Source organism: Zophobas morio, unplaced genomic scaffold (genome assembly GCF_036711695.1).
Source record: "Zophobas morio isolate AGI-343-1 ecotype UQ-CSIRO unplaced genomic scaffold, CSIRO_AGI_Zmor_V1 ptg000017l, whole genome shotgun sequence".
Taxonomy (NCBI): domain Eukaryota; kingdom Metazoa; phylum Arthropoda; class Insecta; order Coleoptera; family Tenebrionidae; genus Zophobas; species Zophobas morio.
Window position 1 is genome coordinate 1,188,029 of NW_026972122.1, and position 18,392 is coordinate 1,206,420.

The 18,392-nt window shown below is 30.5% G+C and overlaps 2 protein-coding genes and 1 long non-coding RNA gene across 5 annotated transcripts; 1 reads left to right on the top strand and 2 right to left on the bottom strand.

Annotated features, from left to right (window-relative positions):
* The first annotated feature begins 11,014 nt into the window (after positions 1-11,014).
* LOC135129851 (uncharacterized) lies at positions 11,015-12,392 on the top strand. Its single transcript, XR_010280652.1, has 4 exons — positions 11,015-11,156; positions 11,254-11,871; positions 11,932-12,256; positions 12,311-12,392. It is a non-coding gene; the product is annotated as an uncharacterized LOC135129851 (long non-coding RNA).
* Positions 11,181-13,636, bottom strand: LOC135129849 (nose resistant to fluoxetine protein 6-like). 2 transcript variants are annotated; one of them, XM_064057119.1, is made up of 8 exons: positions 13,317-13,636; positions 12,861-13,272; positions 12,553-12,817; positions 12,173-12,499; positions 11,940-12,127; positions 11,592-11,893; positions 11,402-11,544; positions 11,181-11,349 (listed from the first exon to the last, which is right to left on the bottom strand). In XM_064057119.1, exons 1-8 carry the CDS (start codon positions 13,543-13,545, stop codon positions 11,212-11,214), a joined length of 2,004 nt encoding a protein of 667 aa, XP_063913189.1. In that variant the 5' UTR covers positions 13,546-13,636; the 3' UTR covers positions 11,181-11,211. The 2 variants fall into 2 exon arrangements, with proteins under 2 accessions (XP_063913189.1, XP_063913188.1); XM_064057118.1 differs by having other exon boundaries at positions 11,940-12,499.
* Positions 13,637-13,725: 89 nt separating this feature from the next.
* LOC135129848 (ATP-binding cassette sub-family C member 4-like) lies at positions 13,726-18,113 on the bottom strand. 2 transcript variants are annotated; one of them, XM_064057116.1, is made up of 8 exons: positions 17,765-18,113; positions 17,482-17,715; positions 17,012-17,442; positions 16,807-16,963; positions 15,539-16,759; positions 15,154-15,490; positions 14,965-15,115; positions 13,726-14,916 (listed from the first exon to the last, which is right to left on the bottom strand). In XM_064057116.1, the coding sequence occupies exons 1-8, from the start codon at positions 17,839-17,841 to the stop codon at positions 13,784-13,786; spliced, it is 3,741 nt and encodes a 1,246-aa protein (XP_063913186.1). In that variant the 5' UTR covers positions 17,842-18,113; the 3' UTR covers positions 13,726-13,783. The 2 variants fall into 2 exon arrangements, with proteins under 2 accessions (XP_063913186.1, XP_063913187.1); XM_064057117.1 differs by lacking the exon at positions 17,765-18,113 and having other exon boundaries at positions 17,012-17,419; positions 17,482-17,571.
* Between the last annotated feature and the right edge of the window lie 279 nt (positions 18,114-18,392).

Here is an 18,392-nt window from a genome sequence, read left to right on the forward strand (position 1 = left end):
CACAATTTTTTGAGTTTTCAGTTATGAATTTCGGTAATCAGTTGTTTTGGATTTTCCGAATTATTCGATTTTTAACTTTTCGCCTTTTTTGCGGTTTTACAATTGTTCACCTTTTGAATTTTTTCGATTTCTCAATATTCTGTTTTCCAAATTTTTGGGTTTCAAATTTCCTGGTTTCTCGATTTTTCTGTTTCGTTTTTTCTTGCGAAAATTTCAATTTCCGATTTTTTAGCTTCTTGATTGGTAATTTTTAGATTTTTCAGTTTTTCTATTCTGTAATTTTTCAATTTGCAATTTTTGATTTTTGGTGTTTTTTCAGTTTTTCGATTTTTAAATTTTTTTAGATAGCAATCTTTCGATTTTTCAACATACTGGTTTTTAATTTTTAAATTTTTCGGTTTTTCGATTTACAAATTTTCAATTTTTTCATTTTACACTTTTTAAATTTTTCTGACTTGCAAACTTTCGATTTTTAAATTTCTTAGTTTCTAGACGTTTAGTTTTTCGGTTTTCTTAATGTTTCGTTTCTTCAGTGTTTCGGCTTCTCCATTTTTTATTTTTCCTTTTTCCATTTTTTTGATTTGCAGTTTTTCGAACATTCAGGTATAAATATGTATTTCGAATTCATTTTTGAATTCTTTAATTATTATTATTATTGGATTTGTTTTCGTTTGTTTAATTTCTTGTTATTAAAATTATCCGCTTTTTCACGCTGTCAATTTTTCAGTATCTCAATTTTTAATTTTTGGATTTTTTAATCTTTCGTTTCTTCAGTTTTTTGATTTTTCAAATTACCTATTATTTGTTCGATTTTTCAATGTTTCTATTCTTCATTTTTCCATTATACAATTTTTGGTTTTTTAAATATCAATTTTTAGTGTTTCAATTTTTCAGTTTTTCGATTTTGCATTTCAGTTTTTGACTCTTCAATTTCTCGATTTTTAATTGTTAGAATTTTCAGTTTTTTCAACAATTTTTAGATTTTTTTAATTTTTGGATTTTTCAATTTTTTCACAATTTTCGAAAATTTTTCATTATTGATCGATTTCAACTTTTAAATTTTTTTGATTTATTCGATGCTTTCAATTTTCCAGTTTCCGCATCTTTAATGTTTGGATTTTTCAGTTTCAATGTAAATAATTTGTTATTTTTTTGATTTTTTAACATGCATTTACAAATTTTCAGTTTTTTCAGTTTTCTCTTTTTCTTCTCTTTAAAATTTTTGAAAGATTTGAAGCCTTTTAAATATTTCAAACATTTGGAACCTTTAGAATTTTTAGATTGTTTAAACTTTTGAAATTTTGAAATTTAAGTTATATCAGGCTCCAGTTATACCACGATTTTGAAATTCAACCTTTTCCAATAATTTCAAGATTTCTCGATCTAGCACATTTTCCCCACACTTTCGAAATTTCTTCAGATTTTCTAAAATGTGTAGATCTCAAGAGTTTAAATCTTGGAATTTTTGAAATCACTGGAATCTTTACAGTCTTCAAGATTTATAAGACCTTCAGTGCTTTTAGGATTATTAAAAATTAAAGAAAGCAGTTTTCCCTTCTTTACGATTTCTACAAGTTTTTGGAATTTTTAAAATCTTTGACATTTTAAGAATTCACGCGATTTATACAGGATTTACAATATTTGGCTTTTTGGAATTTCTCTAGAACCTTTAAAGTCTTTCAAGTATTCGAAACAGCATTTTAGTTTTGACCCCTTAGAGTCCTTAGAGTCTTTAGACCCTTTAGAGTCTTTAAAATCTTTAGTCTTTAGAGTATTTAGTCTTTAGACTCTTAAGAGTTTTCAAATCTATGGAAATTTTGAATATTTTGGGAATTACCAGGAGTTTTATAAAACCTAAAATTTGTGCAATTTCTAGGATCATTAGTTTCGATCTTTGAATCCTCCGATTTTGTAAATTTTCGATGTTTAGAATTCTAAGTTTTTCGATTTTTAATTTTTGATTTGCAATTTTTCACGTTTTCACTTTTTCAGTTTTCAAGTTTTGGAATTTTTAGTTTTCCTTCTTCAGTTTTTCGATTTTCAATTTTTCATTTTTCCTTTTTTTGTTATGTAATTTCTCGATGTTTGAATTTTTTGATTTCTCCATTTTTTTTATCTTACAATGTTTCAATTTTTTTATTTTTCAGCTTCTAGTTTTTAATTTCGAGATTTTTCAGTTTTTTCTTTCTTAAATTTTTTAGTTTGCAGTTTTTTGATCTTACAATTTTTTGATTTTTCAGTTTTTGTATTTTTCAATTTTCTATTTCTTGGTTTTTCGATTCAAAATTTTTCGAGTTTTCACTTATGAATTTTTCATTATTGCTTGATTTCAAGTTTTGAATTTTTCCTTTTTACAATTTTTCGATTTTCACACTTTCAATTCTTCAATTTTTTGATTTTGAAATTTTCGATTGTTCAGTTTTTCGTTTCTTCAATTTGATTTTTCGATTTCCTATTGTGCAATTTTTCAGTTTTTCGTTTCTTCAATTTTTCGGGCTCCAAATTTTCGATTTAACATTTTTTTGATTTTTCAGTGTCTTAATTTTCGCTTTACAATTTTTCGATTTTTCGTTTCAAAGTTTTTCGAGTTTTCAGGTGCGAATCTTTCATTATTTTTCGATTTCAACTTTTGAATTTTTCTAGTTAATATTTAATTTTTGAGTTTTCACTCTTTCAATCTTTCACTTTCTCGATTTAAAATTTTTGTTTTTTCAATTTTTCGTTTCTTCAGTTTTCGATTTTCAACTAGCCGATTTTTAATTTTTTGATTTCTATATTTTTCATTTTAAAAAATTTTCGATTTTGCAATTATTCGATTTTTGATTTTTCAACTTCTTGATTTTTTCTTCAATTATTAAATTGCAATTTTTTGAACTTTCGATTTTCACTTTTTGGATTTTTTAATTTGGCGATTCACAATTTTTCAGCATCGGAATTTTTCGAATTATTTGATCTTTTCAATTTTTGCTTTTATATTTTTTCGATTTTTCAACTTGCCAATTTTTAATTTTTCGAATTTCAATTTTTTGATTTACAAATTTTTCGTCTTTTGTTTTGATTTTTCAAATTGTCGCCTTTTCCAGTATTCGGTTTTAGTATTTTTCAATTTATTCGATTTTTGAATTTTTGGTTTTGTCAATCCTCCGATTTGCAAATTTTCGATTTTTAGATTTCTCTGTTTCCCGTTTTTTTAATTTTTCGATTTTTCAGTGTTTCGTTTTTTCAGTATTTTGATTTTTTGGCTTCTTGAATTTCTTCATCTTCAGTTTTTGATTTTTTCAAGTTATCAATTTTTAATTTTTCGTTTTTACTTTTCAGATTTTTTAATTTTTCGATATTTCAATTTTTTGACTTTGCAGTTAATCAGTTTTTGATTTTTCAGTTTTTTGGTTTTTCGATTCACAATTTTTTGAATTTTCAGTTATGAGTTTTCATTACTGATTGATTTCGAATTTTAAATTTTCGTTTCTTCAATTTGTCGGACTCCAAATTTTTGGTTCAACATTTTTTGATTTTTTAGTTTTCGATTTCTTTTTTCATTCAGATTTCAGTTTTTCAATTTTTCAAGTTTTCAATTTTTGATTTTTTGATTTCTTCATTTTTAATTATTTGATTTTTCAGTTTTTCTCTTCAATTTTTCAATTTGCAATTACTTGTCTTACAATTTTCGATTTTTCACTTTTTTGGTATTTCAATTTTTTTCGTTCTACAATTATTTGGGTTTTCAGCTACGAATTTTTCATTAGGTCACGATTTTAACTTTTGAATTGTCTACTTATTCGATATTTAATTTTTCGTTTTATAATTTTTCAGTTTTCACTCTTCCAATTTTTCCGTTTCCCGATTTTAAGTTTTTAGACTTTTTGGTTTTTGTTTTTGCAGTGCTTCAATTTTTCCATTTATCGATTTTTCCTTTTTTCGGTTTTACAATTTTTCGCTTTTTAAATTTTTTCGATTTTCAGTTTTTCGATTTCTCACTTTTCTGATATGCAGTTTTTCAATTTTTAAATTTCATAGATTTTTTTGTCATTTTTTAATGTTTCCTTTCTTTACTTTTTTATTTTTCAATTTTTCGATTTTTTAGGTTTTCAATTTTTTAGTTTACCATTCTTCACTTTTTCTATTCGCAAGTTTTCGAGCTTTCATTTGTAAATGTTTCAGTTGTTCGATTTATATTTTTGAATTTTTCGAGTTTTCACTCTGTTTTTCACTTTCTCGATTTTTAATTTTTGGATTTTCAATCTTTCGTTCCATCAGTATTTCGATTTTTCAACTTTCCGATTTTAATTTTTCGATTTTTAATTTTTTAAATTCCCCATTTTTCAGTTTTTCACCTTTGCAATTATTATTATTATTTGATTTGTAGTTTTTCGAGAATTAATTTTTAAATTTTTCAGTTTTTTGATTTTGCAAATATTCAGTTTTTAACTCTTCACTTTCTCGATTTTTAATTGTTAGATTTTTCAGATTTTTCCTTCTTCAATTTTTCAATTTGCAATTTTTGATCTTATAATTTTGAACCCAAAGAAAAAAAGGGTTATTCAATTAGTCGATTCATATTTTTTCTAGTTTTCAACTTTTGACCTTTTCGAATTATTTGTTCTTCTCAATTTTTCGTTTTTACGAGTTTTCACTCTGTCGTTTATTAATTTTTGAAATTTTTCAATTTTTCATATCTTCCGTTGCTCGATTCTTGAATTTTTCTAGTTTGTAGTTTTTCAATTTTTTATTTTTTCAGTTTCTCGAATTTAAATTTTTTGCTTTTTTAGTTTTTGATTATTAATTTTTCGATTTTTCAGTTTTCACTCTTCCAATTTTTCGGTTTCTGCCTTTTTAATTTTCAGATTATTCAATTTTTTGGTTTACAAATTTTAGATTTTGCACTTTAGTTTTTCTTCTTCAGTTTTTCGATTTTTAATTTTTCGTTCTTACTTTTTTCGATTATGTATTATTTCAGTTTTTCTATCTTTCAATTTTTCAATTTCTCGATTTTTCGATTAACAATTTTTTGCGATTTCACTCATGAATTTTTCATTATTGTTTGATTTCAACTTTTGAATTTTTCGCTTATACAATTATCCGATTTTCACTTTTAATCCTTCAGTTTCTCAGTTTTTAAATTTTGGATTGTTCAGTTTTCGTTTCCTCCGTTTCCATTTTTCAGTTTTTCGTTTCTTTCATTTCCGGGTTCCAAATTTTCGATTTAACTTTTTTGTTGATTTTTTTAGTTTTTCGATTCTTGTATTTTTTGATTTAACAATTTTACAGTTTTTATTTTTTTTTCGATTTTTCAATTTTTCAATGTCTTAATTTTCGCTTTACAATTTTTCGATTTTTTAGTTCTTCAGTTTCTCGATTTTAATTTTTCGCTTTTTCAATGTTTCGTTTCTTCAATTGTTCGATTTTTCAGTTTTTCGTTTTTTTGTTTTTCTCTTCAATTTTTCAATTTGCAATTTTTTGATGATTTTCGATTTTTCAGTTTTTTTGATATTTTTCGTTTCAAAGTTTTTCGAGTTTTCAGGTACGAATTTTTCATTACTTTTCCATTTGAACTTTTGGTTTTTTCTAGTTAAATTTCAGTTTTTCAGTTTTTACTCTTCCAATCTTTCAGTTTCTCGATTTAAAATTTTTGTTTTTCAATTTTTTGTTTCTTCAATTTTCGATTTTCAACTAGCCGATCTTTAATTTTCCGATTTTTCAATTTTTCGATTTCTATATTTTTCATTTTTACATTTTTTTTATTTTGCAATTATTCGATTTTTGATTTTTCAGCTTCTTGATTTTTTTCTTCAATTTTTCAAATTTCAATTTTTTGATCTTATAATTTTTGGATTTTTCACTTTTCGGATTTTTCAATTTTTGATTCACAATTTTTCAACTTCGGAATTTTTCTGATTATTTGATCTTTTCAATTTTTGCCTTTACAGTTTTTTCGATTTTTCAACTTACAATTTTTAATTTTTCGAATTTCAGTTTTTTGGTTTACAAATTTCCGGTTTTTTAGTTCTTTGATTTTTCAATTTGTCGCTTTTTCCATTGCAAATGTTCAATTTTTAGATTTCTTTGTTTCCGGTTTTTTAATTTTTCGATTTTTCAGTGTTTCATTTTTTCAGTATTTTCATTTTTTGGCTTCTCGATTTTCTTCATCTTCAGTTTTCGATTTTTTCAACTTATCGATTTTTATTTTTGGTTTTTACTTTTTTGGATTTTGTAATTTTTTGATATTTCAATTTTTTGATTTATCCATTTTTCGACTTTACAGTTAATCAGTTTTTGATTTATCACTTTCTTGATTTTTAATTTTAAGATTTTTTACTTTTTTCTTTTTTAAAATTTTCAATTTGCATTTTTTTGATCCTACAATTTTTCGGTTTTCAGTTTTTGTATTTTTCAATATCTCGATTTTTCGATTCACAATTTTTTGAGTTTTCAGTTATGAGTTTTCATTTATTCAATTTTTCGGACTACAAATTTATGGTTCAACATTTTTTTTAGTTTTCGAGACCTGCATTTTTCGATTTTACAGTTTTTCTTTTTTTCGATTTTTGAATTTTTGGTTGTTTTAATTTATGGCTTGGAATTTTTCGATTTTTCAGTTTTTCAGTTTCTCGATTTTAATTTTTGCTTCTTCAATGTTTTGTTTCTTCAGTTTTTCGATGTTTCAATTTTTCAATTTTTGAATTTCGGTTTCTTCATTTTTAATTACTTGATTTTTCAGTTTTTCTCTTCAATTTTTCATTTTGCAATTTTTTGACCCTACAAATTTTCGATTTTTCACTTTTTGGATATTTGAATTATTTAATTTGTGTATTTTATTTCCACAATTTACTTATTCGGTGTTCTCAATTTTTCGTTTTTACAATCTTTTCTTTTCACAAGTTTTTCGATTTTAAAAATTTTGAATATTTCACAATCTCGTTTCTTCAGTGTTCCAATTTTTCAATTTATCTATCCTCTTTTTTGTGAAACATTTTGAATTTTTCACAATCTCGTTTCTTCAGTGCTCCAATTTTTCAATTTATCTATCCTTTTTTTTTCGGTTTTACAATTTTTCGCTTTTTCAATTTTTTCGATTTTCATGTTTTCGATGGCTTAGTTTCTGATTTGCAGTTTTTCACTTTTTAAATTTCAGGTTTCTCAATTTTTTAATTTTCGATTTTTCAATGTTTCGTTTCTTCAGTTTTTTAATTTTTTAATTTTTCGTTTTTTTTCTTTTCGATTTTTAATTTTTCAATTTGTGGATTTTTCCGTTGTTCGGTTTTACAATTTTTCAATTTTTCGATTTGTCATTCCTCCGATTTGCCAATTTTCGATTTTTAAATTTCTTAGTTTTATTTTTCCCTTCTCTAACTTTTCGTTTCTTCAATTTTCTATTTGCACCTTACCGATTTTTAATTTCTCGATTTTTCAGTTTTTCGGTCTCTATATTTTTCGTTTCTACAATGTTTCGATTTTGCAAATATTCTATTTTTGCTTTTTCAGCTTCTTGGTTTTTTCTTCAATTTTTCAATTTGTATTTTTTTTTATTTTTCAGTGTTTCGTTTTTCCAATTTTTGCTTTTACAATTTTTGGATTTTTCACCTTACCGATTTGAATTTTTCGAATTTTACAATTTTTCAATTTTAAGATTTTTCAATTTTTTAATTTTTCGTTTTTTCAGTGTTTGGTGTCTTCAATTTTTCGATTTTACAATTAATCAGTTTTTGACTGTCCAATTTTGAATTTTAAGGTTTCTGAGTTTTTCCTTCTTAAATTTTTCCATTTGCAGTTTTTTGATCCTACAATTTTTTAATTTTTTAGTTTTTGTATTTTTCAGTTTCTTGGTTTCACAATTCACAATTCACAATTTTTCCAGTTTTTTTCGAATTTTCAATCTTCTTAATTTTCCGCTTTGCAATTTTTTGATTTTTTGTTTTTCAATTTCTCGATTTTAATTTTTCGCTTTTTCAATGTTTCGTTTCTCCAATTGTTCAATTTTTGATTTTTCGGTTTCTTTATTTTTAATTCTTTGATTTTTCAGTTTTTGTCTTCAATTTTTCAATTTGCAATTTTCGATCCTACAACTTTTCGATTTTTCAGTTTTTGGATATTTCAAATTTTTAATTTCTCGATTTTCGTTCCACAATTTTTCGCATTTTTCATTATTGCTTGATTTTAACTTTTGAATTTGTTTAATTAACTAAGATATTGAAAAAACGAAAAATTGAGAAGATTCTCAATTATTCTCGAGCTACCGATTTTTAATTTTTCGATTTTTTAGGTTTTCTATTTCTCTTTTTCAGTTTTTCGACTTTTCACTTTTTCTAGTTCGCAATTTTTCGATTTTTCAGTTTATTTCCTCAATTTTTTGGTTTACAAATTTTAGATTTAATATTTTTTTCGATTTTTGGTATTCCATTTCTCCATTTTTCGATTTAGCAATTTTTCAATTTTAATTTTTTTTTCGATTTTTCAGTCTTTCGATTTCTTAGTTTTTTAATTTTACAATTTCTCGATTTTTTTAACGTCCTACAACTTTTCAATTTTCATTTTCAATCCTTCAGTTTTCGATTTTTAAGCTTTGGAATGTTCAGTTTTACATTTCTTCAATTTTCGGGGTTCAAAATTTTCGATTTAATATTTTTTTGAATTTTTACTTTTTCGATTTCTGTATATTTCAGTTTTACGATTTTTCAATTTTTAGTTTTTTTCGATTTTTCCGCTTTGCAATTTTTTGATTTTTTTTTTTTCAATTTCTCGATTTTAATTTTTCGCTTTTTCAATGTTTCGCGTCTCCAATTTTTCAATTTTTGATTTTTCGGTTTCTTTATTTTTAATTCTTTGATTTTTCAGTTTTTGTCTTCAATTTTTCAATTTGCAATTTTCGATCCTACAACTTTTCGATTTTTCAGTTTTTGGATATTTCAAATTTTTAATTTCTCGATTTTCGTTCCACAATTTTTCGCATTTTTCATTATTGCTTGATTTTAACTTTTGAATTTGTTTAATTATTCGATCTTCTCAATTTTTCGTTTTTTCAATATCTTAGTTTTTCGATTTAAAATTTTTGGATTTTTCAGTTTTTCGTTTCTTTAGTACTTCGTTTTTATCGTTTTTTTTCTTTTCGATTTTTGTTTTTTATTCTCCAATTTTTCAATTTGCAATTTTTCGAGCTTTAAATTGCAGATATTTCAGTTGTTCTATTTCAATTTTTAAATTCTTCAGTTATTGGCTTTTTCAATTTTTCATTTTTACAATTTTCTCGCTTCATCAGTATTTGGAATTTCCAAGCTACCGATTTTTAATTTTTCGATGTTTTAGTTTTTCTATTTCTCTTTTTCAGTTTTTCGACTTTTCACTTTTTCTAGTTCGCAATTTTTCGATTTTTCGGTTTATTTCCTCAATTTTTTGGTTTACAAATTTTAGATTTAATATTTTTTTCGATTTTTAGTATTCTATTTCTCCATTTTTCGATTTAGCAATTTTTCAATTTTAATTTTTTTTCCATTTTTCAGTCTTTCGATTTCTTAGTTTTTTAATTTTACAATTTCTCGATTTTTTTAACGTCCTACAACTTTTCGATTTTTCAGTTTTTGGATATTTCTAGTTTTCAATTTCTCGATTTTCGTTCCACAATTTTTCGCATTTTTCATTATTGCTTGATTTCAACTTTTGAATTTGTTTAATTATTCGATCTTCTCAATTTTTCGTTTTTACAATTTTTTAGTTTTTCGAGTTGAAATTTTTGGATTTTTCAGTTTTTCGTTTCTTCAGTACTTCGTTCTTATCGTTTTTTTTTCGATTTTTGTTTTTTGTTCTCCAATTTTTCAATTTGCAATTTTTCGAGCTTTAAATTGCAGATATTTCAGTTGTTCTATTTCAATTTTTAAATTCTTCAGTTATTCTTTTTCAATTTTTCATTTTTACAATTTTCTCGTTTCTTCAGTATTTCGAATTTCCAACATACCGATTTTTAATTTTCCGATTTTTTAGTTTTTCTATTTCTCTTTTTCAGTTTTTCGACTTTTCAATTTTTTGACTTTACATTTATTCAATTTTTGATTTTCAGTTTAAAGAGTGCTAATTTTTGGTTTTCTCAGTTTCTTTTCTTAAATTTTTTGATTTATAACTTTTTGATTCTACAATTTTTCAATTTTCAGTTTTTGGATTTGTCTATATTTCGATTTACAATTTTTCGCGTTTTCAGTTGTGAATTTTTGGAATTACGTATTTGTTTTTTTTTCGATTTTTCGAGTTTGCACTCTTTCAGTTTTTCAGTATCTCGATTTTTTATTTTTGGATTTTTAGATTTTCTTCAATTTATTGATTGTTCAATTTTTCGATATTTCATTTTTTTCGTTCTTCTGAATGAAATCATGAGGACGTGTGTGCACACAAATTAACCACCCGTGATTCTATTCGCACTCTGGGCCCATAACCTGTTCATGCAAAAAGGAACATAAACAGAATAAAAAAAAACAAACCTATTCATTACAACATCAAAGAAACTTCATTAAAATCTAAAACTTTCTCTTGCTACACTCAAGTGAAAAAGTCATCAATCTGGCCTTGATTTTTTGTAAACATGGTGTAGTTGTCCACAATAAATCAAAAATTAATCGATGACAGCTGACAACTCGGAATGGTACAACTTAACCTCAATTTTTCTTATAATAAAATTAAGTAAACTAAAATTTCAACAACTTATCAAATAATTATCAATTGTATTTGTTGTTTTCGATGAGGAGCTTAATTTAATACCATATGTTACGTATGTTTTCTAATTCCATAAGATATGTTGCTGCACTCAGGAAAAAACGTTTTCCAACTATGTTAAACTATTTGTTAAAAAATATTAAAACGTCAAATAAATTGCACAACAGAGTAAAAACTTTTATCATGATTTTCTGAATATCTTAATCTTCGGATTTGTATTGTCATTAATTCCTCATACAAATTCTTATCTCACAATTGTCTTAAAATTTAGACAGGTTAATATTGATATAGTAAACATATAATGTGTCACTGCAAAAGTTTACAAAAAGATTAGGTCCCAGAGCAGTGCAATATTTTACTCTAGTTTTTAACTATATACAAATCTAAGGCGCTTAAATCTTTAGATTTCCTTGTAGAGTTGAAAAGTCAGATAAAACTTGACTGAAGACAAGTTGTAGAAGGTAAAACTAAATAAAAAATAAAAGTTCTAAATTTTATATCGTTTTATTAACTTCTTCACGTCTTTTTCTTTTTCATGTTTGCCACATACGTTTCAAGGTACCTCAGAATAGATACAGTTGGAGTCTCAAAGACTAGACACAGTGCAGTGGCACTGATCAGAATATAAACGAAGTAGCCCCAAAAATCAAACAACTACAAAAAATATATCAAAAACGATAACTATATCAGTAAATAAAAATCTTACGAGTCCGAAGGTGCTGAAATAATCGGTTTGTTGTTTGTTGGCGACAATGACATGAATAACTGTTAAATGAATCAAATAAATACTGTATGACAGTTTGCCGATGAGCATAAATACAGGATGAGACAGAAAGGTGTTTACAGGGTCTGAAATTTAAAACAATAGTTAACACATTTTTTTGTAAAAAACTTACCAGAATGTCCTGTGCAACAACTAAGAATGATGAAACCTATAGCTAGGGCCCACAAAGGTTTACAGAATGTGTTAGAAAAGGCAGAACGATAAACGTTGTGTGCTTCTCTCACTAGAACTGTCTGATACATCGTAAGAATTATTATGACAGTCATGGACAGAATCCACAACACATAATTGACTCTCTTAGGAATGGATATCTTTTGGTGGTTGTGTCTGTATAGAACATAACCTAAACACGTTCCGATTAACCAAACTGGGATACGACACAGAGGTGAAAAGTACACCATTTCTGAATTATTGCTACAAAACTGTGTTAAGTTTCGATTTCTGATTGGTAGGTACTTACTCAATGAACAACAAAGAACCTATGTTGTTTTTAATGACAGTCATCCAAGTGTAGACGAAGGAGCACAGGCAAACAACGACGACTCCGAAGAAGGTTTTTCCCGGTTGTCTTTTGAAGCAGAATACCATAAATGGAGTCAGAAGGTACAACTGGCTGTCCACAGATACATACCAAGATTGACGCAAACACTGGAAAAAAAGGTCAAAAACGAGATGATTCAAGTTGCGACGTACTCGTTCGTCACGTTCTACAGCGTTGCTGACAAAGAACAAAGTATCCACACCCCTTTTTTCACAGTTTGTTGCCATGGTGGTCAGGTATGGAAAAGCCAATGGACCTTGGATAAAGTACTTAACGACGCTCATTTCCAGCAAAACTGTGGCTAGTAAAGCGGGTGTCAATCTCAAAATCCGATGACCATAAACCAGTGAAAAATTGAGTTTGTATTTGTCGGAATAGTCGAGGTAGACGTAGACAACCAGAAGGCCACTAATCGTGAGAAATGTGTCTACGGCATAGACACTACCGAGGAAAAACGCATTTTCTAGACGACCCATCCACTAAAACAAAATCATTTCGTGTATTTAGTGACTCAAATTTTAGTATTCCTCACTTCTGTGGTCATTTGCAACACATTCGTTGACGTAAGACTCTTATTAAGCATTATATGACCGAGAATCACCCATATAATACAGAATGATCTAAGCCCATACAAACAAGTCAGAGTTTCGTTTTCATAATTCCTCGACATGAGTCTCTTGGCGTTGGTGTACAACGAAAAGTTGACCAAAATGTCGAGTCTTCGTGGTTGACTACGTGTGTATAAATCGTAGACCGTACAAGCTAATTCTACGAACAAGGTGACACCAAAAAACCAACTGTATGGATAAGTGTGGTACTATTAGAAGATGTGGTACTTACAAAACGTAAATGTCGAATTTGCTTGGAACCACCTTTTTGTTTTTAGAGTAGCACAATTTGTCTGAAAATTCGGAGTACCCTGGCGCCTGGTACAGAACCTGGAAACGCTTCCACAGATTGGTTAAATCGTCCATAGTACACGATTTTGGTATGCAAAGCCCGAACTCTATGACGGCGTACTCTTTGAAAAGATCGGTACTCATGAGTCTTTTATTTGCTTTTGCTTTGATCACATTGCGGTACAAAAAATCTTCCAAATTTTTGTCGGGTTTCAACAGCATGGTGCAGTACTGAGTGTCTAAACCAACCCCTGCTTGGTCCTTTTGAAGCCCAAGACATTGGTCGTAACTTCCCAAGAATTTCATATTTCCTTGAAGTACTCCTGGATTGAATTTTCCGCTGGCGTCCAACACTAAATACACATTATAAAAGTTGTTAAAAAAATAATACACTTACTTTTTACCGCCCACCACTCTGCTTTAAACGCGGCATCCATAAATAGTTTCAAGTCTTCGGCACAAGTCGTTCCGTTTATACTAGGATTGATAACACCCAGGAGTCTCAATTTAGCAAAATTGAAAATCAGAAATTGATAAGTACGCAGTGTTTTACTTAAAAAGTCCAACTGTAGGTAAGTGGGTCCGATCAAGACGGAAAAAATGACCAGGGCAAGAGTTACCTTCATGGTTTGTTCCAACAGGTTAGACCACTTAGTGCATAGTAGTACCGTTTTATTACAGTTAAAGTGGATACAAGTAGATAGCTATGTTAATTTAACAGTTCAAGGTACTTAAAAATTTGACTTTTAAATAGGAGTGTTTTCTTTTATAGAATGTAGTTGAGTACGAATATGAAGAAAAATAACAACAGTTTTCAACATTTATTTAACTGTATTTTTGGAAACGCATTTGTAATAGTTCCTTTCATACTAATCCAGCTTTCGCCACCATCTTGTAAAACACACCATCTTTGTTCTGCAGCAACGTTCCCGGCTTATCGAACTCAATTATCTCCCCTTTATCCAGAACCATCACCCTATCGCTATGCAAAATAGAATTCAGTTTATGAGCCACCGTGAACACCGTACAATCCCGGAAGTTCTCCCTAATGGTTTGATGGATCAGTTCGTCCGTTTCGGGATCCATGTTAGCTGTAGCCTCGTCCAGAACGATGATCTTGTTGTTTTGAACAGTCGCTCTAGCCAAACAGATAAGCTGCCTTTGACCGATACTAAAGTTAGAACCCGCTTCCACTATTTCAAAATCTAGACTCGGCACTAGATTTTTTAAGTGCGAACAATGAATGGCCTTCCATATTTCGTCATCTGTGTACCGTCTCGTAGGGTCAATATTGTCTCTAATGCTTCCGGTAAATAGAACTGGGTCTTGCGGGATTATGGAAATGTTTGCTCTGAGATAGTCCAGAGAGAGGGTTTTGGTTTCGGTGCCGTCGATACTGATTTTGCCTTCGACGTCGTACAGTCGGAACAGAGTTGAGATTATGGAAGATTTGCCGGCTCCGGTTCTTCCCACTATCCCGATTTTTTCCCTAGGGTTGGCCGTGAAGTTGATATTTTTGAGGACGTATTCGTTCGAGTTGGTGTAGGTTAAGTAGACGTTGTCGTATTTGACTTCGCCTTGTTTGGGCCAACTTTCTAATTCCAAGCCTTGTTTGTTCTCTTGTTTGATTTCTGTGTATTCGAGAACGCGCTCGACTGAGGTCATTCGGTTTTCGATTTCGGCCCACTGTCTAATCCCCCATTGGAGAGTCCCGGTTAGAGAGAAAGCCTGTGAAATCGCGAGACCAACATGACCTGCCAGAATATCATTATCAATGATAAGGAATCGTAATACTATGAATGAGATGTAGAAGCCACACAGTGTGTCCATGGTGAAGGCAAAAGCTCGCATGCTGCTTACAAGAATATAGTAAGCAGAAGAGTAAAGGTCCTGGTGCCTGTCAAATTCGTCCCTCAGTATTTTCTCGGTTTTGAAAGCCCGAATTGTCGTCACTCCTTCCAAAGAAGCATTCAAGTACCCCACGACCGGACTTCTAGCTGCAAACCACGTCTATAAATCACACTCTTCACAAACACCACCCTTACTTAAAGCTTCCAGTCTTTTCAAATTCCTAGAAGTCCTCAGACAAAATCTTCGCAAAACCAGAAGTATCAACAAAAATATGACAGTCGGGATTAGGAACAACGGATTGACTGTCGCTATCAACGTGATGATCCCTACAAGAATGAGAAAAATCTACGAAAATTTTCCCCTTCTGTTCCAATTTTACTTACTCTGAAGACGTGATAGATTGCGAACGGGATATATTCGTCAATGGTGATTAAATCTTTGGAGAACCGATTCAAAATGTTGCCTATGAAATTAGTGTCGAAGAACTGCATCGACGCGTTGACTATTGTCGTTATCATGTGCTTGTGCAAGTACAGAGATGCAGTTCTTGCAAAAAATAGAAGAGCAACTGCGCGTCCAAACGTTGTCACCGTGGTTGCTACCGTCATAAAACTGTACATGTAGAAGATGTATCGTCGTTCTTGGTTTAGGTCATCGTCGATGGTTGAGTTAGTGGAATTGGCGAGCGACTGATTGGCGATTCGTTCTTCTAAGTTAACCCTAAAATAGTCGTTTAAGTAAGTTAAAATCACTTAATTAATTGTTTACCAATTACTGACTAACTTATCCGTGTAGCTTATAAATAGTTGGGCTGCTACGAAAAGAGAGAAAACTAGAATTAATTTGAAAAACCCACCCCCGAATTTGAAATATTGTTTATAGACTTCTGCTGTAACCTCCCCTGCTTGTTTTTCTTCATGGTACACTTTTTTCTGGGTGAAGGTTTCTGTTAGTAGTTTACTTTCTTCATTCGTATCGTCGTCGTCGTCGTCAGTTTTATCAGACCCATCTTTTTCGTTTTTCTCTTCACTTTGGACTATTTCGTATTCGTCTAGTTCTGACAATTTCCCAATCTTTTTGATTGTTCCGTTTTGTAGAACAACCGTAGTGTCTGCATCCTTCACGTATTTCACGTTATGACTGACCAAAACCACCAGTTTATCTTTCAAGTACTGCAAAACACACTCTTTGAAGATGAAGGCACTGACATGAGCGTCTAACGCCGCCAGTGAATCGTCTAGAAGATAAACATCACTTTCTTTGTATATAGCTCGGGCTAAATTGATCCTCGCTTGTTGTCCTTTGCTCAGGTTGATCCCTCGATCCTCCACTATGGTACTATCACCATTTTCCAGCAGCTCGAAGTCGTAAATCAAAGCACACACTTTTAGTACCTCGTTGTATCGTTTCTCGTTGTATTTTTCCCCGAATAGAATGTTTTGGCGAATGGACGACGGGAACAACCAAGGTTCTTGGGATGCGTAGGAAATGGTACCTTGAACCGTCACATGGCCTTCTTCCGTTTGATAATCTCTTAGAATAGTTTTCAAAAGGAAGGATTTGCCGCTACCGACGGGTCCGGTGATTAGGGTTAGACCCTTTTCTATGTTAATAGTGATGTCTTTAAGGATCTTGTTACTATGAATCGAGACGGTCACGTTTTTCAGGTTAATTCTAGGCGAAGTTACGATTTCGCTAGAGGGTAGTTCGTGTTGTAGTTCTGACGCTTTTAAAATTTGCCCGATTCGGGTGATTGCTGATCTGAGTTCGGCGGTCTGGTAGACACCGATCGGGAAGAGGATACTTAGACCAAAAGTTAAGCTTTGGAATGTCGTTAAGATGAAATAGATGATTTCGGCCGTGACTAGATTTCCAAACCAAATGTAGCTCATCACCATGAGGTAGAAAGCGACGTGAGAGTTCAAGCTACCTATGGCTAGAATAAAAAAGCGCAGCGCTGACATTTTGAAAGTCATGTGGACTTCTTTCCTGAAGAATGGTTACTAGAATTGATAGTTTGATATTGTCGTTCTTACTTTCGCGCTTCTGAGATTTTTCTATCAAAAATCTTCTCCCAAGTGTACATTTTGATGATTCTGATGGCAGATAGAGTTTCTTGGGTGCTTTGTAACCTCTCGTCTGTTGTCTTGCACATTGATAGTTTCATCTGTGTGACTTTGGTTCCAAGGTAAACTACATGAAGTGTGTTAGTTATCAATTAATAATCTAGAATAAACTTACTTTGTATGGGCATTATCAAAAAGAAGAAACCAACACCCACGAGTGCAGACACTCCTATTCGTCTGTATAGAGTTATACAAACCACCAAAGTCTTGACAAAACCAATCCACAAATCGTTCCCGAAATCTATGAAAAACTCGAACGTGTCTACATCTTTGGTCATCAGAGTGACGATTTTGCCTATGGAGATATCACCAAGATGCGCTGGACTTAGCTTTAGGGCTTTTCGGTACATGAAAGAGCAAAAAGCGGCCCGAACTTTCACCCCAAACGAGGCTAGCATGAGGTAGTAGTTGTGTTTGTACACACATTGGCAGAAATTGTACCCCAGTACTATCGCTGCATATAAGTAGGCGTCTTGTTTAGAAATATCGGTTTGGCCGGGAGCAAAGTAGGCGACTAGTTTTCCTAAAGCATATGGTCGTATGACTCTAAAAAAATGTAATTTTGGTTCTGACCATTCCACTTACATTTCTGTGACGTTCATGAACAGTTGCACGAAACCCAAGTAAAGATAGTAAACACCATAGCAGTTCAACATCAATCGTACTACCGACAGATTTTTCCCTTTTTTCTTCTGTTTTTCCCATTCTAGTTCCAACTGGTCGCCTAGTTTCTTCGACCTGTAGCTCTTCAACACTTCGTACAAATCATCTTCCCCCAAGTCTCTTTTGAACCCTTTCTGGAACAATCTGACGGCGTACCTGAAACCGAACAAATTAAAAACACGAAAATTGCCAGTCGATTTCGTACAAAAAGAAGATATTTGAAACGAAACTGTTTCTATCTCTCGGGTGGGCTTTCCGCTTCGGTTTTTCCAAGTGGTCCATCTTTAACGCACTCACCGACCTATCGTTATCATCATTAAGAAATACATTCGTGTCTGTTTCGGAGTTTTATAAGAAGTCTTGTGATATTGTATCACGTAAAGTAAATATGTATTAACAAGTCAAACACTACGATTTTTCTATGACTCCGTATTGTTATCTGGTTTGATTTTCGAGTATTTTGCTTCTGTGGGTAAACAGGTCGTTGTCCTGGTGTAGTGTTTGGTTGTTTGTTTGTTTATGCTAAAGACGGCAATTAAGCGTATTTTGGACGGTAAAACCCTTTTGTGATTATTGAGGACCTTCAATTAAGTTGCTGAGATGATAACATTGTGTGCACAATTACGAAAGTCAGGCTGTTAAGCCTAAATTCAATAAGAATGAGACTCCAGGTGGCTATTTATTCGCTTTGACAATATGAGGTGTTAAGTCGTCGTCCCAATTTTTATCCTTTGGGAATTTTTAAACGCTACTGTAATAAGGCAATAAAATGAACAATGCACGCGGTTGGCATTGAACTTGTGGAAAATAGTCAAGTATTAGGGAAAACCATC